The 27,761-nt window shown below is 34.6% G+C and overlaps 2 protein-coding genes across 8 annotated transcripts; one reads left to right on the top strand and one right to left on the bottom strand.

Annotated features, from left to right (window-relative positions):
* On the top strand, positions 424-21,903 carry LOC109328069 (CHD3-type chromatin-remodeling factor PICKLE-like). 6 transcript variants are annotated; one of them, XM_019561322.1, is made up of 32 exons: positions 493-510; positions 613-676; positions 2,253-2,419; positions 3,743-3,880; positions 3,982-4,136; positions 4,417-4,578; positions 5,476-5,723; positions 5,835-5,930; positions 6,250-6,386; positions 6,462-6,671; positions 6,797-6,904; positions 9,463-9,513; positions 9,619-9,718; positions 10,589-10,731; positions 10,854-10,957; positions 11,420-11,558; positions 11,665-11,834; positions 12,222-12,288; positions 12,357-12,479; positions 13,226-13,335; positions 13,414-13,495; positions 15,180-15,368; positions 15,769-15,919; positions 16,492-16,600; positions 16,691-16,765; positions 17,697-17,758; positions 17,871-17,947; positions 18,857-18,987; positions 19,244-19,616; positions 20,580-20,700; positions 21,054-21,127; positions 21,236-21,903. In XM_019561322.1, the coding sequence occupies exons 3-32, from the start codon at positions 2,276-2,278 to the stop codon at positions 21,635-21,637; spliced, it is 4,251 nt and encodes a 1,416-aa protein (XP_019416867.1). In that variant the 5' UTR covers positions 493-510; positions 613-676; positions 2,253-2,275; the 3' UTR covers positions 21,638-21,903. The 6 variants fall into 6 exon arrangements, with proteins under 6 accessions (XP_019416868.1, XP_019416867.1, XP_019416870.1 ...); XM_019561323.1 differs by lacking the exon at positions 613-676 and having other exon boundaries at positions 424-510; XM_019561325.1 differs by lacking the exon at positions 613-676 and having other exon boundaries at positions 494-510; positions 2,273-2,419.
* LOC109328070 (two-component response regulator ARR12-like) lies at positions 23,033-27,761 on the bottom strand. 2 transcript variants are annotated; one of them, XM_019561328.1, is made up of 6 exons: positions 27,414-27,760; positions 26,838-26,990; positions 25,764-26,153; positions 25,366-25,442; positions 24,077-25,276; positions 23,033-23,416 (listed from the first exon to the last, which is right to left on the bottom strand). In XM_019561328.1, the coding sequence occupies exons 1-6, from the start codon at positions 27,541-27,543 to the stop codon at positions 23,405-23,407; spliced, it is 1,962 nt and encodes a 653-aa protein (XP_019416873.1). In that variant the 5' UTR covers positions 27,544-27,760; the 3' UTR covers positions 23,033-23,404. The 2 variants fall into 2 exon arrangements, with proteins under 2 accessions (XP_019416873.1, XP_019416872.1); XM_019561327.1 differs by lacking the exon at positions 23,033-23,416 and adding an exon at positions 23,438-23,557 and having other exon boundaries at positions 27,414-27,761.

Below are 27,761 nucleotides of genomic sequence, written 5' to 3'. Positions count from 1 at the left end.
ACGAAAATTTCCATTAAAAAGTTCATATTTTTAAATAAAATATATGCACTGATAATATAATAAATTTTTATATTGTCATTATATTATAAATATTTATATTTAATTATTATTGACTTTTAAATATAATATAAATAAATGATAAATATAATTATTATATATAAATATTTACATTAATAATAAATAGATATTACATTTTTTTAAGAGTTAATGATTATCAATATTATCATATAAAAAGAGCATTTTTTATTACCGCATTACTATATTATTTATATTTAATCATAATTAATTTTTTTAAGTTAATAAAAATAATATAAATGAATAGATACATAACTTATTTTACATAAATGTTACCTCTTTCGAAAACCTATCTATTAAATATCTACATAATGTACTTATATATCGACATAATTAGGGTGGCATAAGATTTCATTGTGTGTAGTTGTTTTTCCAAATTTCGATATAAACAGCTTTGGGCGTGGCTGTTTAATCTGTGGTCATTGTTCGGTCCTGGTGAGTCTCCTTCACCGCCTCTTTATATATATATATATATATATATATATTATTTTATTTTCCATTTTCAATTATTCATATTCTTATTTTTCTATCTCAAAGCTTGCGTTCCCGCGAAATTCCCAAACTCACTTTCTCAGATCGCCAGAAAATCTCGCATTCCACGGTGCTTCCCACTCTGAATTTTCTCACAACACTTCACTTCCATCACTGATAACCTCATAAACTCGCTGATTTAGCCTTTACTCACAACAGATTTTTCTTGTAACCGTTTTTGAAAACGGTGAATGAATTTTCAGCTTTTCTAGGGTTTCTGCTTTCTTTTCGTAATTAGGAAGTGTTCTTTCCGTAGTTTAAAACTTCTATTAGTATGATTTTACTGTTCTTTTGTGGTAACGCACTTATAAGCCTAATTGAAGCATTTATAAATAGATTTATCTCGTTTCCATTTGCATTTACATTTACATTTATATGCAGTTGCTTAAGCCCGAGTTCATTTTTTGTGGTTGATTTGATTGTTTCACTCGTTGTATTTCCTTTTGCAAATTGAAGAATTCAGTTATCGTGTTATGAGAATTTGTCAATAATCCTTACTATACATACATTGACCTGTGACTTGAAGTACCTCGTATATTAGAATAAGCTGTTGTTGTATTAGTTGTTAAGCTTATGTGTATAAGCTTTGTTAGTAATATGCCTAGCTGTCCAATTAATCACAGTTAGAAGCTTCTAGACTAGTGGCAGTTACAATTATGTGACTGCCAATCCAATGTAACTGCCTCTGCTGTAACATATTCTATAAATAGAAGCCTAGCTTCTGCATTCAGTAGTAATCAGAAAATATCAAATCAATACAATTATAGTTTCAGTTTCTCTCGTCTCTCTCTCTTTTAGTTTCTCTATTCTCTCTCTTCTTTAGTTTCTCTCTTCTCTCTCTTCTTTAGTTTCTCTCTTCTCTCTCTTCTTCATTCCTCTCTATCCATACAATGTTTTCAGTCACATTACTAAGAGCAAATGAATTCTATTTGAGGATATTATGGAAGCTGGCAGACAACGAAAGGGTTTTTACTTAAGAATATGTTTTAACTATATGGTTTGCGCTTGAGTTTATCTTTCAACAATGAAAAGCAACCCAAATTCCTGTCCTTCTCTTGGATGGTTTTAGAGTTTTGTATTACTTATGCACCTTGTATGTATATCTGTTGTTAGTTTATCTCAAAGGGACACTATGAAACAAAAATTAGGGATCTAGGTGTTCACTAGATTGAACTAATTCTAAACAACTTATTAATGTGAATCCTTTGGCCATGATTCTGATCGGACCATTCTAAGGTTGGAAATAACATTAAACCCCCTTATCGTATGTTCCATAATTCAAAATTTTTATTCTATGATCTTTGTGCCATTTCTTTTAAAATTTATCATCAACATCTCTGTTACACATAAGATGCATCTAAGGCATTCACAATCATATGCATTTCTTGTGAATATTTGAAGCGAAGCAAAGCAACAGCTTTGTATGTTTTTTGTTGTTAAAGCTTTCTTTTGGTGAGAAGTTATACTAAATGGTAATAGGTTTTTTTCCTTTGTATCAGGTTTTACATTTATTTCATATGCAAAAATGTTAACCTAGTCACCATGATTCTTTCTTCCTTGGATGATTCTTGGTTCATTATGGAAGTTGGTTACTCTTAAGGATTTTGTTGATAGAATTAATTTTTTATTCTTCTTGCTCATATTAGGATTTTTATCTTTTTGGCAGAACATGAGTAGCTTGGTTGAGAGGCTTCGTGTAAGATCTGATCGCAAGCCAATTTATAATATAGATGACTCAGATGATGATGATCTTTTGCCTAGAAAACCTGGGACAACTCAGGAGAAGTTTGAGAGGATAGTTCGAAGTGATGCAGTATGTTAAATTGTTTATTGCTTTGATGAATTTCTTTGGATATAATATTGATTTATTTGAATTTGTACTTATTTTAATCGAATCTTGTTTACTCTTTAGGTATTATAGTGTTTAGTGTACTGCTCAGTGCCTCAGGGCAGACAGATCGTTAATATGTTGATTTGGTCCAGGAAACCAATATATTTGTTTGTGTTCTTCCATGTATTGGAGTTTCCACTTTCCATTCAAATCTGAGTTGTCCTTGATAAATATTAAAGATGTGGACATTTCTTTGTCTTGCTATTGATTTGTCCTTAAATGTGCTGATGCAACTCATACAAGAGTTTAATATAGCTATAGCTAAGGTAGTAAAGGCAAAGACACCCTTAAGCTATGAAGTATGAAGACTAAATATGATACTGGTACGATACGACATAGATATGGAGATACAACAAGCTTCTAATATCATAGGATGTGTGGAGATGGTAAATTTTAACATGTGTAAAATAAATAAGACTTAAATGGCCTTTTTGATGGGTTAGTTTTTTATAGAACACAGTTGCGCCTTTCATTTCATGAAGCCCAGCTTACCAAATGGGGAAAGAGGACTTCGTTGTTGTTGTTGTTATTCAATTTGCAAAACCTGAAACTGCTTGCTTCTAAGAGTCTAAGAAATTGACCACTGGCTATTTTTTAACATTATAACTATTTACCCCCTCGAACATCATGGTTATCAGGTTACATGGCTGGGTTTTTTTGGCCTTTTAACAGTTATCAATAATGCACAAGGTATGACTCACCTGAACAGGCGTGCCTAAGGTGCTAGAGGCTTTTGAAGGAACATAATCTTAACCAACAAGAAGTGCTGATCCCATCTAGCTTCTCCCCCAGTGCCATATTGGATAAGCCTGTTTAGCAATATGGATTTTCTCCTTTATTAGAAATAACATGAAGTGGTCTTCTTAACTTATTTGTGATGCTCTGTTATTGGCTATTTAAGAATAAAGAGGATGTCCATTGTTGGCTGTTAGAAGAAATTGGCAAGCCTAGCTAACTTGATCTGTTTTTTTAATCCTCTGCTCTTGTAGCTCTCCTTTTCTTTTCTCTAACAAAATATCCTCCTTTATCTGAAGGTAAAAGATGGAGGTTTTCTTGTTATATACACATTAGGAATATTATCATTCTAATTAATAATAAAGTTGAAGCTACTTGCCATTTTATCCATTCATGAATGATATGTATCTTTCTCCATTAATATAGGCGGTATCGTTGTTTACACTACTAAATGTTTTGGAATAACTTTCTCCCCATTCCTGTTTTAATGTTTCATTCTCTTCTTCATAGAAAGAGAATTTGTGTCAAGCTTGTGGAGAAAGTGGAAATCTTCTTAGCTGTGAAACGTGCAATTATGTTTACCATCCTAGGTGTTTACTTCCACCACTTAAAGGTCCCGTTCCGGACAGTTGGAGGTGCCCTGAATGTGTAAGTGTTTATATATCTTTATTTTTTTACCAGCAATACTTAAAGTAGATTTCTGCTTGAGTGATAGCCTATGCTACATTTTTTTGGTGTCTTCTTTGCAGGTTAGCCCACTTAATGATATCGATAAGATATTAGACTGTGAGATGCGCCCTACTGTAGCTGCTGATAATGATGCCACAGTATCGGGGTCAAAGCAAATTTTTGTCAAACAATACCTTGTTAAGTGGAAGGGACTATCATATTTGCATTGCAGTTGGTAAATTTGTGGGAACTCATTCTTATTATGTCCCAGCTTCATATTGTGTCTAGTAAATCTTCTGCAATGCTGATTATATATTTCTATATTAGCCTACTTTCATCACTTCTACTCTGTTTATTTTTTATCATTCTCAGTTTTTAGTTTTCGGTATTATTATTAATACTATTTATTTTAAGATTTTTGCTTTTGAAGCCTGCTTTCTAGGATTTTCCTTTCTCTAAATCTTTCTCATCATTTTTTGTTACCACTTAACGGGCTACACATATTTTTCCTTTAGGGTGTTGGAGAAAGATTTTCAGAAAGCTTTCAAGACTCATCCTCGCTTAAAGACCAAACTGAACAACTTCAATCGTCAAATGGCGTTGGTCAATAGTTCTGAGGAAGATTTTCTTGCCATTCGACCTGAATGGACTACAGTTGATCGAGTACTTGCTTGCAGGTTCAACTTTGTGAAACGTTATTTTCCACTTCCCCATGTGCAAAATAACATGTGATGACCCTGTTCCTAATGTCTGGATCAATTCCAAATTTGGATAGTTTTGATGCATTTATTCCAGAATTTGAGCTATTTAGCAGGTTTAGGTGTTTAACCAGAATTCTGGTAGTGTTGGTGTGCTATCTTAGGTCAGGTCCAAACTATCATTCTTCAATTTAGGCTGTCTAACTGTTTAAGTAGGAAGTCAGCGTGTATACTAAATGTCACTATCTTATTTTATTTGTGGGTAATAATTTTTTATCATTTCACTGTTTGTGGTTGTTATTTTTGGCCAGACAATTTTTTATTAGAATCTGAAAAGTGTGTGTGTGAGAGAGAGTCAGAGAGAGGAAAACTATCATCTTGAATCCTACAAGTGATGAGAGCTGTCTACTTAACATTCTAGCTAACCAACTGAAACTTAATCTAACTAACTAAACCTTAATAGCCACATTAGTTATTCAGAAAACTATTCTCTATGCGATTCACTAACAATTTTTCACTGACAATTTTTAATAGCTCTTAGTCTTCCCATCTTATATTGTGAGGAATCATATTTGATTCTGTGCTTGTCTATAAGTGTAAAATAGTATCTTGGATTCATGATGATTAGGAAGAATATTATACTGGTATATCTTTTGGAGGATATTTTCAATTTCTTCTTGAGTTTTTCTTCTTCATCCATGCAATGAAAAAAGAAAAAAAGCTAATGATACCATCAATTGTTTTTCATAGACTCATAGAACCATAAGTGACACTTCGATGTGCAGTCCAGTTTACTCAATTATTCTCTGTTACTTTTGTTTCACTAAATGTCGACAAATACATGTTTTCATTGAGTAACTCGTTTAAGTGGTCTAGGGGTGACGATGATGAGAAGGAATATCTTGTGAAGTGGAAAGAGCTTCCGTATGATGAATGCTATTGGGAGTATGAGTCAGATATTTCTGCATTTCAGCCAGAAATAGAACGATTTAATACATTACGCTCTAAATCCAGCAAACTTACTCCCTCTAATCAAAAAAGCAGTGACAAGTTTGATGCTGAGTTGAAGAAACATCAGAAAGAATTTCAACAGTATGAACATAACCCTGATTTTCTTTCAGGCGGTATGTTTTTTCTACTGATGTTCTTCTTGAAATACTATGTTTTATGTTTACTTTCTTTGGTCTAGATCCAGACGACCTAGGTCACCTGATTTCATTTTCACCTTAATGAAGGTATGCTGCATCCATATCAGCTTGAAGGCTTGAACTTCTTGCGGTTCTCTTGGTCCAAGCAAACTCATGTTATACTTGCTGATGAAATGGGACTGGGTAATTAGTCTCTGTTCTCTGTCTTATTCTCTATATATTTATTCCCTCTTTCTGGGGGTAAATTGGTAATTAAAAAATTCAGGGTAGTGGGAGGATATACCATTCCAAGACAAGGGCATTTTACAAGCCTATATGAGAGCTTATAGTGGAAGACATACAAGTCTTTCAAGCAATGGTCTTTGGTCCTTATTAGCTAAACCAACCCACTAGGGATATACCCTCCTTTTACGAATTTTTTCTTCTCATACCCTGCCCTTAATTTGAAGTTTTTAGCAAAAGTTTGTTATTGCACTTTATTGGCTGAGTTTTTCACCTGCAGGGAAAACCATACAAAGTATTGCTTTCTTAGCAGCCCTTTCTGAAGAGGGCATTTCTCCACATCTGGTGGTTGCTCCACTTTCGACATTGAGAAACTGGGAACGTGAATTTGCAACATGGGCACCTCAAATGAATGTTGTATGTATATGGCAATTTCTCAGTAACATTGTTATTTATGTTGTTACTTTTTTAATTGTATGTTTGTTTCTGCAGATTATGTATGTTGGATCTGCCCAAGCTCGTGCTGTTATACGAGAGCATGAATTTTACTTTCCAAAAAAACAGAATATCAAGAGAAAGAAATCTAGTCAATTTTTTAGTGAAAGCAAGCAAGACAGGATTAAGTTTGATGTCCTTTTGACATCATATGAGATGATCAACTTGGACACAACATCATTGAAACCTATAAATTGGGATTGCATGGTAGCATTCTACTTTCCTTTGTAGTACCAGAACAAAAAAAATATGAATTTGCCAGTTGTGTTCTATTACTTCTATTCTTGTTCTTGCTAAACGCTCACAGCCTGTCATTTGTATCATGTATTCAGATAGTTGATGAAGGTCACCGTCTCAAAAACAAGGACTCAAAATTATTTTCTTCATTGAAGCAGTACTCTACCAGACATCGTGTGCTCTTGACTGGGACTCCTCTTCAGGTTTACTATAAATTATGCTGCCATGGCTGGTTTCCTGCATGATTGTGTTGACTCCTTACTAGTACCAGTGTTGCCCAATGGCGGCGGCGGTTTTTGGGCTACCGCCATTAGCCATTTGAAAAAATTCGCCATATGGCCGTGTCCGCCTTTTGTCAAAAAAAGCCGCCAAGGCGGACATTTATGTTTCTGGCCAGATTTTTTTTTAAAGTTGGGCCCAAATATGTTTTTTGGGCCCATTCCATGTTTTTAAAAACAAACCCTAGCCTTTCTATTTTTAAAAATTAAAACCCTCCCTCTCTCAAAACTTCCTCCTCTACTTCCTCTGCCTCCACTGCTCCACTGAGATTATTATTTCAAAGATTTTTTAAATTATAAATTATTTTGTTAAAAAGATTTTTTTTTTTGTAAAATACTATCACAATGACTCACTAATTATATTTGTACATACTCTTTAACAATCCTCGTTTAATTATTAATAAATATAAATTAATTTATATTAAGATTACTATTATAACTAATAATAATAATTATTATTATAGTGTTTTAGTTGTTACTGATTATTATAATAGTTATTATTTTCAATATTGGAAATAAGAAATTCAAGAAAAAAGTGGGAAATGTATACCGGCTATGCATAAATGGAGTAGTGAATCTCATGTGTGAGACCCCTCTCCATTACTGGAGAGGACAGTTAGACTTTTGACATTTATGTGTTATTGTATTTATTTATTTTTTTCCTATGTTATATTTTTTATTTATTTTTTTCAACCGCCATGATGACGTCCGCCATTTGCTCGCAACGCCGTCTGCAACGCCTTCACGGCTGAATTTTGGCAGCCGCCATGGGCCGCCATCTGCCATGGGCAACACTGACCAGTACTACAGTTCCATTTTCTAAACTTGGTTCATATATTTTTTGAGCATTGCTTATTTTTTAATATATGCATCATGAAATGTTGTTATGCTTACTATACAAGGTACATTCTATGTGATATTTTTGTTGCCTTAACAAGGCAGGTGTCTATCCAACATGTGTGTGCTAGTCTGTGCCTGCGAATAGCTGTAATGTAGTAAGCATCACACACTGGATGTTGTCATTATCTTATTAATAAAATGTGCATGTAACTGGCAAAGGGTAAATTTATGTAGAGGTGCAGCTCTCCATGTGCATTTATTGTCAAAATCGTGATTCAGCACATAAATTTTTACCACTTTCTACGTAGGCTGGACCAACCCGATCCCAGTGAAAACTTGTTTTGGGTAAATATCGTTGTAGGATCATACTCTAGAACATAGGATCTTTAGGAACTCATGATATACCAATGCCAATAGATGGATATAACTGCCCATATTCAGCAAGAATTTGGCTCAAACACCAGTTAACAGTCACCCCGGAACCCAGTAAAATTAAGATCCGAGACAACAACAGACTTTTGCAACTAGAACAGAATGCTGCAACTGGAGTCTTCTTCCTGGAGTGTTGTGACTGGGAATTTTAATCTTGCGGAAGGCTTCTGACATGAATTGTAGGGCTGTGACTGGAGACTTCTTCATACCACGGCTGAAACGAGGGAGAGATAAGATTTGGGTTTGTGGTTTCAAAAACTTAGTACAATATAAAAAACTATAAGATTAGATGTTTTTTTCTTCCTGTCTCAATTAAATTGTCAGTATGTCACTACTGGTGAAGGTGTAGCATTGATGAAATTATTTTTCATTATGATTTTACTTTAAATAATACCACAATAAATGTGACCTCAAATACAGGACACATTTACAGTTTATTTACTGTGTCATTATTTCTCTTAAACTTTTATGCTTCAACGATCTAATGAAATTAACTCCAAGTATATGCATGCATACACCAAGGGGAAGATTTATAGTTGAAGTTAAGTCTGTTTTGAAGTTTGCATTGTTAGAGGATATTAGAATCACCTGGGGCCTAACTCCACCCAAAATGCTAGATCTGAGAGGGAGGAGCTGCCCAAGTCTTATACATGGTTCTTTACTTGTCTATTCAACCGATGTGGGGCACTTAATACCACTTACACCCAGGACTAGATGCGTACATACACCTATCATGTATTTTGAATCAGAGTTTATTTACATATTAGTTGTGATTTGACTATTATTTAGTGTTATTTCCATGAAGTTGTCTATCTTTGTGTCTAAATTGTTAATATATGGGTGCCTACAGAACTTTTTTTGATTTTGCATTTTTAAATAAAAATTATATGTATGTATGATGTACAGTATCTCTGTGCAGCCATATTCTCTGTTCCCTACTCCTTCGTGAAGGTGTATAGGTTTTGGTCCTTCTGTTTCAGTATTTATATCAAAATTGTATTAAGCTATTATTCTTTGTATCATTTAATTTCTCTTTTGATTCTGATTAGAAACAAACTAATCTTAAAAGGAGACTTGGATTTTTTTGTTGAGTTTTCAACTGAAATTTTCTTAAGGCAACTTGTCCAATACACTTTAGCCCATGTGCATATGTTGAATTTATCTATTTGAAGATGGAAGGTACTGATGGCACATTGTTTGATGCATTTCAGAACAACCTGGATGAACTTTTTATGCTTATGCATTTCCTTGATGCCGGGAAGGTTAGTATGAGGACTGTATTAGAAGTAAATTTATGATTTGAAGTTATTGAATTTGCTCATGGAGGTTAAGATTTTCTTATGTACTTCCTTTTTTATTGGTGATAGTTTGGAAGTTTAGAGGAGTTTCAGGAAGAGTTTAAGGATATCAATCAAGAGGAACAAATTTCAAGGCTTCATAAAATGTTGGCCCCACATCTGCTGCGAAGTATACATCTTAATCCTGAATAAGTGGCACAATATCATGTCATTTGCCTGTCTAGATTGCTATTAGCTCTCAGTATTTGTGTTATAGCACTGGAGCTATTGATTTATGCTATTTCCCATGCAAGTTCTTTGTTGTCTATCTATTTCTTGTTTGAACTTGTTACCCTGCTGCTGCTGGTAATACTCAGATTTTATGATACTTAATTTGTCAAATTTACCATATCATTAAGTATTTAGAAAAAAGTCTTTCTCAAAATATTATATCCGGGACACTTTTTTAACATTCAATTCAAGAGCATATCTCATATTAAGCTTCTCAATCTATATCATGCTATGAGGTGCTCCTTTTTGAAGATTGATGCCATATTTTAAAATTTTGATGCCCCCTTCTCAATCTGTCTAAATCTTGTTCTCGTAGAAGTTTTAGTCTCTACAAAGACTGCAATCACTTTGGGGGGAAGTGGTAGGATCCTAGAAGTCATGGCTCTTGTTATGCATATAGAAGTATGTCTTTATCTCAATCAGAGAAAGAGTGATCAACAGTTGTTATAACTTAGAATGATCCATTTTGGAACTGGACCATAGAACTTTTTTATTCTCGTGCTTTCTTGTAGAAAGAACATGATGTTTAATTGCTGAGGCCATAATATTGTTCGGCTCAATGCTAGGCCACTGAGTTGAAGTGCACCGGGTGGAGGGGGTACTGCAGATTCAGATAATTTAACTCGGTGGTTGTAATTTTGACTTTAACAGAATTTTCAATGGGTCTCTGGTTATTCAGTGGTTCTTATAGTAAATTAAGTAGTTTGTTATTTGTTTATAAGAACGTTTATTGCTGAGTCGTGGATTCAAATTTTTAATGTCCTTGCAGGAGTGAAGAAAGATGTCATGAAAGAACTACCACCTAAAAAGGAACTTATTTTACGTGTTGAATTGAGCAGCAAACAGAAAGAATATTATAAGGCAATTTTGACCCGCAATTATGAGATATTAACTCGCCGCGGTGGTGCTCAGGTAAGATTCACTCTGTAATTAACTGACCTTTTAGTTTATTCTTATTCTTAGCTTTGCAAGCAAAGAGAGAAGAAATTCATAGCAGTATTCACATCATTGGATTTTTATATTTTTTGAATCAGATTTCTCTTATTAATGTTGTCATGGAACTGCGTAAGCTCTGTTGCCATCCTTACATGTTAGAAGGAGTTGAACCAGATATTGATGATGCGAAAGAATCATTCAAGTAAGCCATCTGCCAATTTTCTAAGCGTGACATTGAGGTTGTCTATTAGAAATACTAGTTTCCTTCCTTAAGGAAAATTAAAGAATATGTAGAAGAAAGTTGAAAGAGAATCAAGAAAATCTGACACAGAAAAGACTGAATAGTTGATCTGAACTGATAACACTGTTAAGATGATGTTTAATGTCAGATAGTTTAACAGAGTCTGTTAGTAACTAATAGTACATACCTATCACTAACAGTGAGTTGCAGGTCACACTCTTATTATTATACGCCCGAAAAGTGCTAAATTTTGTTTCTGTTTTTATTTTCTATTGAAAATTGTTAGCTTTTGTAAACGTAACTAAAATAAAATATTTGGTTGCCATGTTGAATTTAGGCATTGTTTTAGTATCTTTGTTTCAATTGATCAATTAACTATGTTACTGATTTAGTCTATTTTTCTATTTCATTTCTATTTGACAGACAGCTGCTAGAAGCATCTGGGAAGTTGCAATTGCTGGACAAGTTGATGGTGAAGCTTAAAGAGCAAGGACATAGAGTCCTCATATATTCTCAATTTCAGCACATGCTGGACTTACTTGAAGATTACTGTTCTTACAAGGTATAGATATGTAGTTATTATATGTTATTAACCTAATTGTTTTCTAAGTTGATTTTTGTAGTATGATATTCAGTTTGTTTATTTTTGTTGTTTTTATATATGCTAGAATTGGCAGTACGAAAGAATAGACGGCAAAGTTGCTGGGGCCGAAAGACAAATACGGATAGATCGTTTTAATGCCAAGAACTCATCAAGATTCTGCTTTCTTTTGTCTACCAGAGCTGGGGGTTTGGGGATAAACCTCGCAACTGCTGACACGGTCATTATATATGATAGGTGGACCTTTTAATTCCTTAATTGTTTTCTCTCTCTATAAGATTAGTCTGATGAAAAAGATGTTAATAAAATTGGTCGTGAATTTTTTTTGCTGTCTGATAGGTTTTTCCTTTTGTGTTAAAATATATCCCTACCACATTTTATTCTTGCAAAATAAATGAAATTAACTGCAAGGTAGTAGTTTCTTGGTGTCTGATCATTCATTGTCGTTGTTCCATTTTATCTGAGTGGTTGTTTGGTAACCAACTCAAATTATAGGATGGCTTCAAGGAGTCCAGTGGGCCAGCCTCAGTTGGGACTTTTTAGTAAAGCTTAGAGTTATTTGCTAGTCTCTATTTCTGAACCAATTTTTCATAATCATCCACTGATCAAATTATCTTTCTATAGTGATTGGAATCCTCATGCTGATTTACAAGCTATGGCTAGAGCTCATCGACTTGGGCAAACTAACAAGGTTTGAGTTTTTCATTGTTATGTAGTTTATTATTACTGCCTTAATTCATACTAGTCCTGGCACTGTAGGTGTTGATTTATAGGCTTATAACACGGGGAACCATAGAAGAAAGGATGATGGAGTTGACAAAAAAGAAAATGGTGTTAGAGCACCTAGTTGTAGGGAGGCTAAAGGCTCAAAATATCAATCAGGTAAGCAATTACATTTAAAAAAAGGTTTGTGTTGTGAAAGCTGATGGCAGTAGCTACCGGTCTCATTGGTTGGGCTAGGTTAATTCAAACTGTGTAGGTTCTACCATCTTTTTTTTTTTTTTTTGCTTTTGTTTTTAAAAGTACTGATGTGTCTGGGGTGCAGTAACCACATGGGAAATAGATGTCGACTGGTAGTATAGCATTGGAATCTGGAGTATTAGAAATATCTTTGTTTTCCAAATAATCCAGGCTCATTTGTTGTCACTGTTCAATGCCTTGTTTATTTTATGATTGTTTTACTGTGTCCTTAAAGGTCAAATTTCCATCCCACCTTCACTTTTGAAAATTCCTGATTGTGTAATTATTGTGTATACCGATCAAGTCTTGATAATATTTATGTACGGGCCCGTCCAAGTCTAAAACATATGAGAGTGAGTCTTGTCTTCTACTCTTCTTCAATATGGGCTATCATTTGAGATGCTGGTTTGTACAAATTGCCATAGCATTTTGGACTTCAGTACCTGAAGCTGACATGTCCTTAGGTTTTCTCATAACCCATTGATGTGGGACTTGTTGATCCCCATATGTCATGTTTATGAAGAGTTTGAATTTTCGAAAATATTGAAGTCATATGTTGGTTAAGAGTGTTAAGTATTGAAAAACGAATTCAACATGTGAACCTTATCTAATTGAAAATAGTATTGTTAAAGATCTGATGGTAACTTTTGATTATTGATTTTGCTTAGGAAGAGTTAGATGACATCATAAGGTATGGCTCAAAGGAGTTATTTGTGGATGAGAATGATGAAGCAGGCAAATCCCGCCAAATCCATTATGATGCTGCTGCTATCGATAGGTAATCAAGCATTTCTCCACTAGCATGGAATTAGAATATGCTTGAGAGTTTTATTTCATGTATATTTCTCCATAATAGATTGTTGAATCGTGACCAAGTTGGAAATGAAGAGGCTACTTTGGAAGATGAAGATGAAGATGGATTTCTGAAGGCTTTCAAGGTTGACCATTTCATATGATCATGCATATACATTTTTGTGTCTTAATCTTTATTCTATACCTTGATTTTTCCCACTTAGGTTCATGGTGAATTGAGGTATCCTTGATTTCTACTTTATCATTATCACTTTACCTCAGAAGATATTTAGACAAAATAGAAATGGGTGTACGAAATACAACTTGGTTGGACTGTCCCTTCATAAGAAGTTCTACTGCCACTCTTACTTTTTGGGTTAATTTGTTTTGTTGTGAAAGCATTACTATGGCAAACCACTGGGATTATTTAACTTTACTGTGCATGTCTAGACTTGCCTTTGTAATTTGCTACCATCAATGTAATTATTATGTGGGTTTCTAGAAGTGCATTCATTATCCAGAAGTGCATTCATTACCATCAATGCAATTTGTTCTCTATTTCTTTGTTCTCATCCAGAAGTGCATTCATTATCCTGATGCTATAGTTTACATCTTGCTGTTCTTTTTAAAATACCATTTTCAGCAAAAGAACTTGCTTGCAATTAAAACAATCATGAATATTTAGTGATAGTTTCTATCTTTTGCTTTCTTTTATTTTAGTTATATTCAATTATTCTGAAACAAGATTCCTATTTGCTAGAGCTATACTTGGGCTTGCTAAATTGATAGTTGCATTTGGAAAACTTAAACAAATGGTATTAACATGTGTAACAGCAAAAATGAACTCATGCATGTAAGTTTTACAGTGGATTTTATGGAACTCGACAAGTGCTTTTTATGCTAGGTACTTGAGTGTAGAACATGATTATGCAAGACCGTCATTCTGCTCAGCTTATTACAGTGAACAGGTGGTGGAATTGATAAACCAAGCTCTTTGAGAAGAGACAATCCAAATCAGTTCACAAACTTGTTGCTTCTGTTGGTTGTGCTCAGCCTCAGCTCGGATCTTTGAATTAGAGTCTGTTTATTAGACTACCAAGAAACTAGACTAGGCCCCGAAAATACACGTGAACATGAGCCTGACCTGTAGTCATCTGGATCTGATGCCCTATCAGCTTATACAAAGCTTCCAGGGTAAGAAATCAAATCAACTCAGCAGGCTGACATAGGCCATGAATTAAGTTACCTTTTAGATATCTAAGAGCATGCTTTACAACCTTCTGATGCTCGTCAAGGGGTTGGGCCAGGAATTGACATGTTAGCACTGTAGCAGATTTCAGGTCTAGTAATTGTTGCTTACTGCAGTACACCAACAAATGACCTATAAAGATGAGGATCATCAGCATAATTACTGTTGGGAATTGTAAGCTTTCTGCCTGTTACCATAAGTGGACACATTCCCTTAGCTTCTATCATGAGAGCCTTTTCCAACAACTCTGATATACTTACTCACGAATAGATGGATATTTTACCTCAATGCGTAGTAAATAATCAACAAATAAAATCCTTCCTACTGGTTTCTCAAAAAACAATGTTCTTGAATGAACTGCTTCTCACATCAGCATCCAAGAACAAGCTGTGATTGGAAAAGTGCTTGAAGTTCTTGTTTATGTAGCACTCTGCTGTCATTACCTTTTCTCCATTATGTTTAGCAATATCTATTCTATCTTTATCGCGAGAAATAACTGCACTGAATCTATTTAATCACTCTCTTTTGGGTTTCTGATTGGGTTCCATGCTTTGATTGACCGAATGGATTAAGCGTTCCAGGTTGCAAATTTTGAGTATGTTGATGAAGCCCAGGCTGCAGCAGAGGAGTCAGCACAAGAAAGAGTAATGGAGTCTCTGGACAGTTCAGAAAGAACAAATTACTGGGAGGAGTTGTTAAAAGACAAGTATCAAGAGCATAAGGTTGAGGAGTTTAGTTCCTTGGGCAAAGGGAAGCGAAGTCGCAAGATGGTATGTGATTGTGGTTTTATGCCATCTTCTTTTATTAAATTTGTGAAGAAAAGATTATTATTACCTGTTGTTATTAGTAAGTTTGTAAAATTACAATCAATAGTGCCAATACATATTATGTTTGCTCTCTAATGTTGCTTTTTATCCTAGTGTGGTCTTATGGAACTTGTTCCTTCTTTCTATCCTTTCAATAAATGACATGCTAATGACTTATATAGTCAGAGAGTACATCTGGGATTCTGGTACTGGGAACTCTGTTTATGTGTGTTTTTTTTGGTGGGGGATTATTTAATAGTTACCCATTTGATTAGCTAATTTTTTATAATCTTCCTTTTGTGTATTTGTTTTTCTTAATGTGCATTCTTGTTAAGGTGGTATTGATTATTCTCCAACTTTGCAGATGGTTTCTGTTGAGGAGGATGACCTTGCTGGTCTGGAAGATGTTAGCACTGATGGTGAAGATGACAATTACGAAGCAGAGCTTACTGATGGTGATTCAAATTCAACTGGAACTACTTCTGCTAGAAGGCCTTATAGAAAGAAAGCTCGTGGTATATATAAAATATTAATTTTTTAGACTGAATTAAAGTTTTGGCTCTTACAGCTTTCAATTATTTTCATTTCAGTCTATATAGGTTTTTTCAAAATTAGTCCTCACATTTGTATGTTTTTCCAATATAGTCCCTGGCTCCCCGCAATCAACTTCTATTAGGAGACTGTTGTAACACAGCCGTTTGCTAACCTAGTAAACCTTCATATTTCCAGTAGGTGCTCTTTTAGGTGTTCTTTTCTGTAAAACTTCCATTATGTGTTTCTGCATCCCAAAAGTCCTGTTGGCGCTCCTTTCTTCTCAGTAGGTGGTCTTATGTCCAGTAGGTGTTGTTTTTTATTTTTTGTCTTGTAAAATATCTAATAGGAACTAAATTAATGATGTTATAATGGAAAATGACCGTAAGGACTATTATGAAAATGTTTGTATAAAAACATATATGGTCTAAGTGAAAACTAGAAATGTTTTGGAGTTTGGACTAAACCTTCAATATAACCTCATTTTTTGAGTTCTATGGTGGACTTCATTCATCTTGCCTTGACTGTGATGTTTATATTACTTCAAATCTATTAGCAGCAGATAGCTCAGAGCCGCTCCCTCTAATGGAAGGTGAAGGAAGATCATTCAGGGTACTTGGCTTTAGTCAAAATCAGAGAGCTGCATTTGTGCAAATATTGATGAGGTAACTTTCTTTCATTTTATCTTTATGTAGTGAAGAATGTCTTTTGCATGATCATATCATAGTCTATCTCACATTGCCTGTCAATTACAGGTTTGGGGTTGGTGATTTTGATTGGAAGGAGTTTACCTCCCGCATGAAAAAGAAGACTTATGAAGAAATCAAAGAGTATTAATATTGGTTTTCTGTAATGTTTTACCATATTTAGGATTTTTTTATCGGATTTTGTTTTTTTATTTGAATTAATGCTAACATGTGTTTTATGTTGGAAGCTGAGGAAGTTTATCTTAGTTTTGTTTTAGCTGCAGGGGAGGGGAAGGGGCTGTTAATTTTTATGACATGTGCCATGCATTCTCAGCAAAAAAATAAAAAATAGTAACAAATTGAATATAAGAGTAAGAATAGGGGGAAAATAAGAAGGGTGGGCCAGTGCACGAGGGTATAAGGAGGGTAGATGTATGCAGCCTTACCTTCACTAGTGAAGAGGTTATTTCTAGGATTTGAATCTGTGACCTAATGGGCTTAATTAGATTGTGTTAACTTCTGCGTGTAATTGTTTACTAGTAACTAGTCTGTACATGTGGTTGACTTGCATGTTAGGATGTTTTGTTGTTTTCTTTTTTTCTTCTTCTTTCTCTTCACAATTTGTCGCGTCTAAAAGTTTTGGCTCATTAATAATTGTAAAGAATTGCTTGAACTTTGTGTACGAAAAAGTTTGTATTTTGTCTTTCACGTTTAACTATGAGCAGTTCCTTTTTAAAAAAAAAAATGTTCTTTCATTTTTGCCTTTTACTTTTATTTTTCGGTGATTTATAGTGTTCATAATAATCCATGACATTCTAATTGGTAATTTATATGTTTGTGGTATGTATGCATCTTAGGCACGAGCTTATATTTTTTATTGGATATCTGCTAGTACATGAATGAATGAAGAGCAAGCTATAAGTAAATTTAGGGTTAAAAAACTCAAGCCTACCTACACAAATTTCATTTATAACATATGATATATGATAGTTTGGAAATATTTTTTAATAATTTTTTACCTATCTTGTGTTCATACTTAAGTAATTCTGAGTGAACGTGATATATTTTGTTACAGTTATGGGACCCTTTTCTTGTCTCATATCGCTGAAGATATAACTGATTCCTCCACATTTGCAGGTGGGTAGATTCTTATTGCTATTATTTCTTGCATTTTTGCTTTCTTGAGTTTTATATATGTATATATATTCATTTTCCTAATATTTACTTTCTGTTTATAACTTTCCTGTAGACGGTGTTCCCAAAGAAGGTCTCCATATACAAGATGTTCTTGTTAGGATTGCAATTCTGCTCTTGATAAAGGACAAAGTAAGTTCCAGTTTCATTTTCTGGATTTTAACTGTTTATCATTAGCATATTTTATCATTCTGCTTCCCTGTTTCCTTACCCCAGTATAAGGAGGTTTAAGAACAACTAAGCATCCAATTGGTTTGCAATGATCAGAGATTGGTTAATGAATAACTACTTAATGAATTAACGGTTGGAGTGGTTATTTTTTCTCCCACTAGATGTACTTTGACCAAGTATTCCTATTTTTAGATATTTTCTCCACACAAGAATCATGTATGCAATTTAGTATCATTCCATGCTGAGTTCAAAATTATCCTAAGGATCCCCTCCTTTAAGGGTCTATTTGCAAGTTGAGTTTTGGAGGGGAAGGAAGTGAAAGAGAAGTCATCTCACAAGTTATTTCATTGCCTGAAGCCTTCCACCCTCCCCCTCCAAAATCCAACTCGCAAACGAACTCTAAACTATTACTATTAGAATTTGGGATAACTTCTGGATGTCTGCTCAGCTATGAAATGCATTTAGTGATTCTTTATTTGTCTGTTATGCTTCAACACCTTTGTTCTTAGTGTTTTTGGAAAATATTTTATAAAAAAATAATGTGTGCTTCCATGCTCATAAATTTTATTTTGGTCTGCTGAAAACATAAAAAGTTATGCTCGGTGAACCATGTGATGCCACCATTTTTTATATAGAAGGTAAAAGCTTTTGGTTTGGAGTGAAAAATCTTAAATTCTATAATAATGAGGTTTGTTCTTGTTTGTTGATGACTAATAGTGTTAAAAACTTCACTGACATTGTATTAAAATTTAAAATCACATTTCTTTTTTCTGTTCATATCACGGGGGTGGGGATGGTAATGTGTTCTTTCAGTGTATATTCCTCTTGCTGATGAGTGTGTTTTCCTCCTCTTGGGATATGGAATGACAGGTCAAGTTTGCATCAGAAAATCCTCGAATTGCACTGTTTTCAGATGACATATTATTTCGCTATCCTGGTTTGAAGGGTGCAAAAATATGGAAGGATGAGCATGACAGAGTTTTACTGGGTGCTGTGTTGAAGTATGCCTTTTAATATTATATATTTTATTTTCTTGAACAATTTAACAAGCAGCATCTTCTTACTGCATGATATTACCAATATAATGTAGCCTTGATATTTTACGTTTCTACTGTGTGTTTTTGTGTGTTGTTTTTTCTTTGTACTTCATTAAAATGCTATGATCTGCAATTGATGATTGGTAGTTTGTTGCTTGTTAGTTGTAACCTTCGTGGATTCATGTTGATATATTCGTTTACATAATTCTTTTCCAAAAAGGCACGGGTATGGAAGGTGGCAAGCTATTGTTGATGATAAGGACCTGACTATTCAGGAGGTCATCTGTAAAGAGTTGAATCTTCCCCTTGTAACTTTACCAGTGCCAGGACACGTTGGCTCTCGTGCGCAAAATGGTCCAAATTTAGCAAATGTGGAAGGGCCTCCCAGCCAATCTAGGGAAAATTGTGAGACTGACATAGCAGCTGATGGTGCACAAGGTTCTGCTGATGCTAAGAACCAAGCACAGTTATATCAAGATTCCTTGGTATTATATCATTTTAGAGACATGCAGAGAAGACTGGTTGAGTTTATAAAGAAGAGGGTTCTTCTCTTGGAAAAGGGGCTCAATGCTGAGTACCAGAAAGAGTACTTCGTAAGTGTATTAATGTTTCTTGGCGCATAAAATCTTTAGTCCTTCATTTACTTCTATAGGTAATGCATAACGTAGGGTTCGAGTCTACAATTTTGGTTGATTAGTTGATCAATGGTGTATTGTCTTTTAATCAGAACTTTCCTTGTAAGGTACTGCCAGTCAAACGGACTACTAAAGAGTAAAATAAAAAGAGTGCTCGAATTTTGCCTTATAGTGAAGTTTGAGAGATGAAGAAACCTGTTAATGAAATTTCTTTTTAGTTGTCATTGAAGATAGCTAAAAATATATATTGGAAAGCAATAATAGAGGACACGCAACCTTTCTGCATATATACCCAACTTTCAGGTATTTAAGAACATATTTTCTGGCTGAAAAGGTTGACTACTTTCTTTGCATCGGGGTTTGAGTGGTGACTGTTAGTGTCCTAATTATCAGAGGGAGATCTACTAATTCCCGGAAGGGAAAGAATTCTCCTCTCTTTCCATTTTTTAGGAAGTGAAAGAGCTCACCACAATTTATTTTTAGTTCGAAAAGATCTAATTCAATTCTTGATCCTTAGAATTAAACCAAGACCAAGGAGCTCTGTACTTCACAGTTGGTAAGAGGAAGACTTACTGCTTTGAATTGAGGTAGAATCCTAAGGAAGCTCTTTCAAGTCCACCTCTAGGCACAAAGGACAACACACTAAATTAGTGTCTATGTCCAGATACTCATTTTAAATCATGTATATGGAAGGCTATGATTCGGTACCATGGTCTCTACTGTTGGTGGACTGTACAAATATTTGTCAAGAGCCTCTTTTGATATTGCATATATCAATTTTCACTATTATACTTCATCTGTGACTGCATGTTTACTTTGGTTTTCATAGTTGGTCATCAGCTACTATAGGTTTCGTATCTGAAATGGTTTGATTGACTTGCTTGCGGACTGTCATTTCTTCCCCATGAGCTTTGTATGCAGGGTGATCTAAAAGCAAATGAAGAACATAAAAGTGAGCCCAAAGCTACAAGTTTTCCAAATTATAAATTAGGGGGACCTGACACCCAAATGAATGATCAACTGCCTCTGGTGGAAGCAATAGGTATGATTCTATTGATGCACATTAGATTATCAGATACTTTATCTCTACGGCCATACAATAGGAACTACCTAATTTACATACATAATAGAGGAATTATTTCATGTAACCTAGACAATTAGAATATTACACATGGCAACAGAAATTGAATGTGCTGTCAAACATTAAAGCAAAATCTGAACTGGTGAGTGCAATACCAGATATTTTATAAATGTGGTCAGTATTTATGTTATTGTAATGCGACTTCCCCCTCATTGTTCCATTTTTAATAATGTTTTCGTAATTTCTACTGTTGCTATCTGCATACCCAGTTTAGGGGATCAAAGTTTTACTCGCAGTGCTACAATTTTTTGCAGTTTTGGAAGAGATTTCGGGTGCTGCTTGTGATAAGGATCCAAATCAAATGGAACTAGTTCGACTTTACAATCAGGTAAAAGTGTTTTTGTTTATCACGCTATCTTAATGTGCTGATCACTTCACAATATCATTCAATACAAAGAGAGGATTTGTGTCAACAGTCTTTCCTCTGTTTTGGCAGATGTGCAAGGTAGTGAAGGAAAACCCCTTGGATTTAGTTCGAACATCTTTGGAAAGGGAACAAGCAGAGGGAAATTTGGTGAAGAACATCCCTTCACTAGGAACCATTTGTGAAGATATTAACTGTCTCCTTACACTCGCACAAGATCAGACTACTGCGGAAATGACAGTATCCAATTCAGACAATAAAGCAGAGGCTGCTATAGCAAAAGGGGACCGGAAACTTGATAACTCAGCAGACAATGAGAGCAAATATCTCATAATAGAGCCCAAACCTGAAAATGAAAGCTACTCAAGCCTAGTACAAAAGATGGGAGGTGATGCAGAAATGGGTGAAACTAAGAATGATGCTGAACTGAATGAAAACACAGATAAATCTGGTGCTGGGGAATCGGATGATTAAACATAACCTAGTAGACTATATTTTGTTGTAGCATAATAGTGTTGAGCAATATTTTTGCTCATTAAGGGTGTAGATTAAGAACAACGGAGACTGCAGGATATCCAGTAGTCATTAAATCTCTTGCAACTTCATTTGAATAAACTTCATTGGAAATTGTTCATGGTCCCTGGATTTTAGAATGAGGTTTATATCTTTTAAGGACTTGAATCGAACAGTGATCGACTGTATATTTAGTACACACTGAAGTATGTTAACCTTGATTTTTATTCCAGTGGCAGGGGAACTGATGAAGTTCTCCCAAGACATTTTTAAGGAGCTTTAAGTTTTAACAAGAAAAGGTAAATCTATTAAACAGGGAATTTTTTAAGGTAGCGTTGGCTAATTACCTAATCCTATAGGATTGTTCTTTCTTGTGTTTTAATTGTAATTTTAGTAGTATGGAATTGAGAATGAGATATTCTGGTTCCATCGCCCCCACAATTTATTGATAAAATTGTGGGTTCTGATTATTTTTATTATGATTTTTCTGTTATTGACGACACTAGCCTTTCCAAACTAAGATCCCTATTCAAAAATAATAAGTGTATGATGAATTGATGACTTTGCTACAATAAGTGGCACAATCTTCTGATGTGATTAGAAGGGAAAAGATGGCTTTAGAAAATTGCTGGTGTTGGATGAAGGAAATGTGTGAAAGGGTTTCTCAAACTTTCTAAAACTCTTCATATGTTTATTTTTGGGACAAAATGTATAAATATCTAAATATTTTTAGTAAAATTATGTTCATTATATATTATCGTTTATTTTTCATTGTTAATTACATTTTAAGGAAAAAATACAAAATATGTTAACATTATCATTAATTTACCATTCTCATTCACATTCATACTCCCAAACAAAGGACAGAGTAGCCCTCTTTTCTCCTTCCTTTCTTAGTCATTTGATGTATCTTCTTCTCTTCTTTTCATAACTCTCAAACATAGCCATACTGGTTAGCAGATTGAAAAGAACCAATTAGAATCTGCCTAAGCTGTGATTTGTGTACTCAGAGAATGCTCAGGAGTTATTCGGTAATTCAACTGCCTAATCAAACGATCTTATATATAACAATCAAACATTCAAGGAATTGTCTAAAACCTATACCTCATATACATCAAGACTATACTAATATTAGCAATGATAGGATCTCTTTGAAAGGCTAGAAACATGGAAATGGATCAAATATAAATTCAGGGGCAGGAGATTATTCTAGGCTACATAAATCGTGTTTTCCTACATCTGCCATGCAGCATTGTGTTTATTAATTTTTGCCAAAAATATTGCTATCTAGGTTTGGATACGATGGAAGATTGTGCTTCATTGCTGCTAAAATAAATGCACTTAGCAGACAAAACATTTCCAATCACAAATCGGGGAAAGCTATCATCACAATCATCTTATTTATGGGTCACTAATGAAATTGCTAGCAAAAGCATATCTACGCAAATTAAGCAACCTGAGAATTACTCCAAAATGTAATATTGGACCATGAACAGTGCATTTGTCTTAATAAATTGTGAAGCCCTTAAGTATGAAATCTAAAACCAAAAGAAAGTAATCTTATATAAGCTACGTCCTACAGAAAAACTAAGACAGCTTAGTTAAACACGATCAGAAAGACTTGTCACCCGACAAAGGAAGACGTGATGCTCATATATACTGCTAAATTTTCTATCGCATAGGTATCCAGCAGAGTAATTATTGCAGAATAAGTTTCCATCTAACAAATTATCTTTGCTCCTGCATGACATGAACACGGTATCAGATAAGTGGGGGAGCAAAATCTTTACAACAGATTCAAGATACATCATTCATATGATCAACAAACATACTACAGCCGCTGTTAAAAAAATATACTACAGACGAAGTTACTTTATCAACCTGGAATAGACATATAAGATGGCACTGTTAAAACAAATACACTATAGATGTAGTTATTTTACGAACATCGAATAGACATTCAAGATGGTTTCGCCAAATGTAGAGTCAAAAGGATTAATTTATGTAGTCATTTGGCTAGCAGGTATACCACAAGGGATGCCCATATATATGGGTTGAAAAAGAGAATCTTGTTGATTTAAGTCTTAGAGTTTTAATGCTTACAATGTAACAATTTAGTCTTCTGTTGAGTATTAAACAAGTTTATAATGCTGATATCTTTATATCTCTCCCTAAATCCGAATCTTTAAAATCTAATCAAAGGAGACTAATTAAGAAGCAACAGTAGCATGTAATTATGGTGAAGATGGTATCTACCTATCTCAAAATATCTACAAATGCTGTAATAGGACTTCAAATGGATTTAAGCCATCATCAATCATGTAAGGTACATTGTAGTCAATGCATTAAAAGAATTATACAAGTTATTGGAAAACTGTCAAATTGCATAAACACCATTACCTGTTTCATAATTGAACTGACAAAGTCTTCCAGTGAACCAAGATTGTTAGAAAAACGACTTTGTTGAGACTTCTGCTGGTTCATATTATTACCCTGATGTTTCAATGAGGTCTCTGCAGTTAACTCCACGACCTCATGACACTTCATTTGTAAAGGGTCACAAAAATTGAAGTCCATTTTTCTGTTACGGCCTGCGGGACAAATGGCACCATTAACCGGAGCACTTAAAGGTTTCATTGAGCTGCGACCAACATTTGAATGATAATTACCATCCTGGTTATGGTCATCCCAATCTTGGAACGGTACATCACTGCTTATATGACCAGGTCTATTAGTAAAAAGCACTCTTCGGGAGTGCATATCACTCATCGAATCATGAGTTTGACTGTACAGTGAAGGGAAATATGAAGGACCTCCCAGGTTCCCCCCTTGTAAGGGTAAAGATGCCATGTTATCTATAGAATGTAGAGATGTATGTTTAAGACATTCACTTGGTGGGTGAGATTTTGTCGGGACCCCAGATGGCTGCATAGCACTTGACCAATTATCGGGATACCTACCTTGATCTGGCAAAGACAAAGAAACTTCTGAATGTTGAGAGCGTACTGAAGAAGATGATTTTTGATATACTATACCCCCAACTGTATCTTGTGGATGTGATTCCAACATCAAGGCATCGTTGGAGATACCCAAACGCGGAGTGTGTGAGCCACTGGCAGTTACTCTTTGTCCTCGATCTGGAAGTTTATGTATGGGAAAAGTTGCTCTCGCATCATTAGCAGCGGTCATGTTTTGAACAGAAATCACACCTTCATTCTGTTGCAAACGATCAAACCCTACGGACACTGGCATTCCCTGAACACCATTCTGGTTAACAGGAACTATGGCTGGCTGGAACTTAAGTTGATCATTCGTGGAGTCGATTAAATTTTGTGTTTGACCCAACTGATGTACTCCAGGAGAAGGAAATCCATGCACATTCAGACCAGAAGGAGTATTCAATCTGCTAATCATCCCACCAGGTGGAAAGGATCCGAAAGCATTATGAAACTGTCCAGAACTACTCAGTGTTTGCAAATGTCCAACCCCACTCACGGAACCCATTCTCAAATAGGAATGATCTGCGCTCCCGAAGGCTGCCACTATATTAGCCTGTTGGTTTGCCACACAACTAATTCTTTTCAGATAAAGCCTGTATTTCTGCAGTCGTTTCATATACAAGAAACATTCAGGGAATGAAAAGGATTATGTTACACTAAATTAAAGCACTAAGAACAAGAGAAAATTACCTGGAGATGGCTGGCCACATTCTCCCTCGTAAGCTTTTCAACATTCATCATATCAAGAATTTTTTTAGGTACAGCCTCTGCCAGCAAACAACAATATCATAAAGCATTCATATCCAGTAATGGAAAGCTTCACAGGATGTCATAAATTTGAGTGATAATCATAATAAATCTGAAAAGAATAATCATGTTATAAATTATTGACAACATTGGATTGCTAATGCTAATATCTATTGAAGTATTAAAAAAATCTTGATAAAATAAAATAACAGAAAGTTTTCTATTAAGCCCTTGAAGCAACACAACAACTACAACGAAACCTTACTCTCACTAGGTAGGGTCGGCTAATGGATCAATGATAAAAAATATATCAACAATTGTTTTGTTTTGAAGGCACATACTTTCAATGCCTAAATGATTAACAGCCGCAACAAACTGTCGGTGCAACTCCACAGACCAAACAACCCGAGGCTTCTTCTGTGTTGACGGATCTTCATTATCATTCTCTTGCTCCTCATCTTCTTCATCATCCTGGTCCTTCCTCTTTTTATTCACCTTTCCATCTTGATATGAATTTCCTCTTCCTGTTGACCCTAGTCCATTGCCACTATCAGTAGTAGCCTTCTCTAGGCTGCTTGTTTTATTCTCCTTTGAATCAAACTTCTTCCTTCTGATTACATGCTGCCAAATGTTCTTTAGCTCCTCAATTCTCACAGGTTTCAGAAGATAATCGCAAGCTCCGTGAGAAATCCCCTTCATCACCATCTTCTTATCACCGTTTGCAGACAACACTGAAATCATTGAAGCAAAAGTGCATAATAACTCAAAGTAGCCTTATTAAAAAAGTTTACTTTATACATAACAGTTTAGGGACTTTATCAAAATTGCATAATAACTCAAAGTTGAAGCAAAAGTGCATAATAACTCAAAGTTTACTTTATCAAAAATCAATTATGAAACTTAACCGAACCCTTTGGTAGGACTAGGACTGGGACTATTATGGAGTAAAATAGTAGATAGACAGTAGTTGAATATTTGTACTATGAACATTAGAAAGTCAAAACCTCACTATTTGAAATCTAAGGTGGTGTTTGGTTTTTTCCTGTTTAAATTATCATTTTCAGTTGGTATGCTTTGACTTAGAACTACAACAATGCAACCATGTCTTCACCATTTCTTTCATAAAATCTTGAAAACAGGGAACAAATTGAAAACGATGTGGTATTTTTGTACTAATGAGTGAAAACATTCATTGAGATTCCACAAAGTTTTATATGGGATGTCGACTGCCTCGCAAAACTTTCACTCACTCATACCTTATGAATAAAAACATATCAATAGAAAATGAAAAGTAGAAAACAAACCAAATTGCTCCCAGATATTGTAACTATCTAACTTGATAATCAATAATCGGGGTCAAAATGAATAAAATATAAAAGATGAACTGCAGAAGAATGCATGAAAGTTCCCCTTACTTATGACAGGTAGATCCATTTCAAGCCCAACAAGCTCAAGCAGCTTAAATCCATCCATGTCCGGCATGTGCACATCACTGATTACCAAGTCAAACTTGTCTTTATTTTCTCTCAACAACGACAATGCCGTTATGGCTTGATTAGTTGTGGTTACTGCAAAAATCCATCAGCCATAACTAAAAACATTAACATTATATGCATCTATAACACTAAACAATCCTCGAATGTAAATCAAATAAAATTCTTAATCGTGAAAATAATATATAGATCCTGCATTGAAAGCAAGCAACCAATGCTAGGGTAAAAAACATGAAACCAAATATTGTGAACTTAAAAGCGAAGATTTTGTCTAGTTATCAACCTAAAATGAAAATATGTTACTACTTAGTTATAGCAGAAAAATCCAATTACTACTACTATTGAACTAACAAAAATTATGCAGAAAAATAAAAACTTGACAAAGTTGTGGTTGACCAAAACAAGTATTGATATTGGAATCTAAGACCAAAACAAAGGGATATAACAGATTCTTCAAACTGAACTGAATCTGAAGATGTTAAAAGAACAAAAGCAAACCGTGATATTGACATCTTTTGAGGAGAGTTTCCAAAACAAAGAGGCATGTTGGGTCATCATCCACTGCAAGAACACGCATCCCTATAGGAAACTGGTCACTAGGATCAACCATTGTATTTTCCACTGTCATTATTTGATTACAAATTCAACAACTGAACTGAAAGAATGAAAAATTAGATATAGGTATTAGTATCAGAGACTCTGTTTTATGGGTCTGTAGAACTTTGAAACCAAAACCCACAATCTATGAAATAGAGGAGATGCAAGTAAGAAGGAAAGTTTGGATTTTTATTAATTTTGAAGGAATGAAAGTTGGGATTTACCATGACTAATTTTAGGACACTAGTA

The sequence above is a fragment of the Lupinus angustifolius genome, chromosome LG15 (assembly GCF_001865875.1).
Source record: "Lupinus angustifolius cultivar Tanjil chromosome LG15, LupAngTanjil_v1.0, whole genome shotgun sequence".
NCBI lineage: Eukaryota > Viridiplantae > Streptophyta > Magnoliopsida > Fabales > Fabaceae > Lupinus > Lupinus angustifolius.
This window is presented reverse-complemented; position numbering and strand designations above follow the sequence as displayed.

Bases quoted from the DNA above. Each gene is read 5' to 3' on its own strand.
- LOC109328069 (XM_019561323.1), top strand. From the start codon at position 2,276: ATGAGTAGCTTGGTTGAGAGGCTTCGTGTAAGATCTGATCGCAAGCCA. The intron at 4,579-5,475 runs GTTCAACTTTGT...TAAGTGGTCTAG, and splicing joins GATCGAGTACTTGCTTGCAG to GGGTGACGATGATGAGAAGG. The intron at 15,369-15,768 runs GTATGTGATTGT...CCAACTTTGCAG, and splicing joins GGAAGCGAAGTCGCAAGATG to ATGGTTTCTGTTGAGGAGGA.
- LOC109328070 (XM_019561327.1), bottom strand. From the start codon at position 27,543: ATGACAGTGGAAAATACAATGGTTGATCCTAGTGACCAGTTTCCTATA. The intron at 26,154-26,837 runs GTAAGGGGAACT...CAATGATTTCAG, and splicing joins AATGGATCTACCTGTCATAA to TGTTGTCTGCAAACGGTGAT. The intron at 23,558-24,076 runs GTAATGGTGTTT...TGTCTATTCCAG, and splicing joins TCAGTTCAATTATGAAACAG to GTTGATAAAGTAACTTCGTC.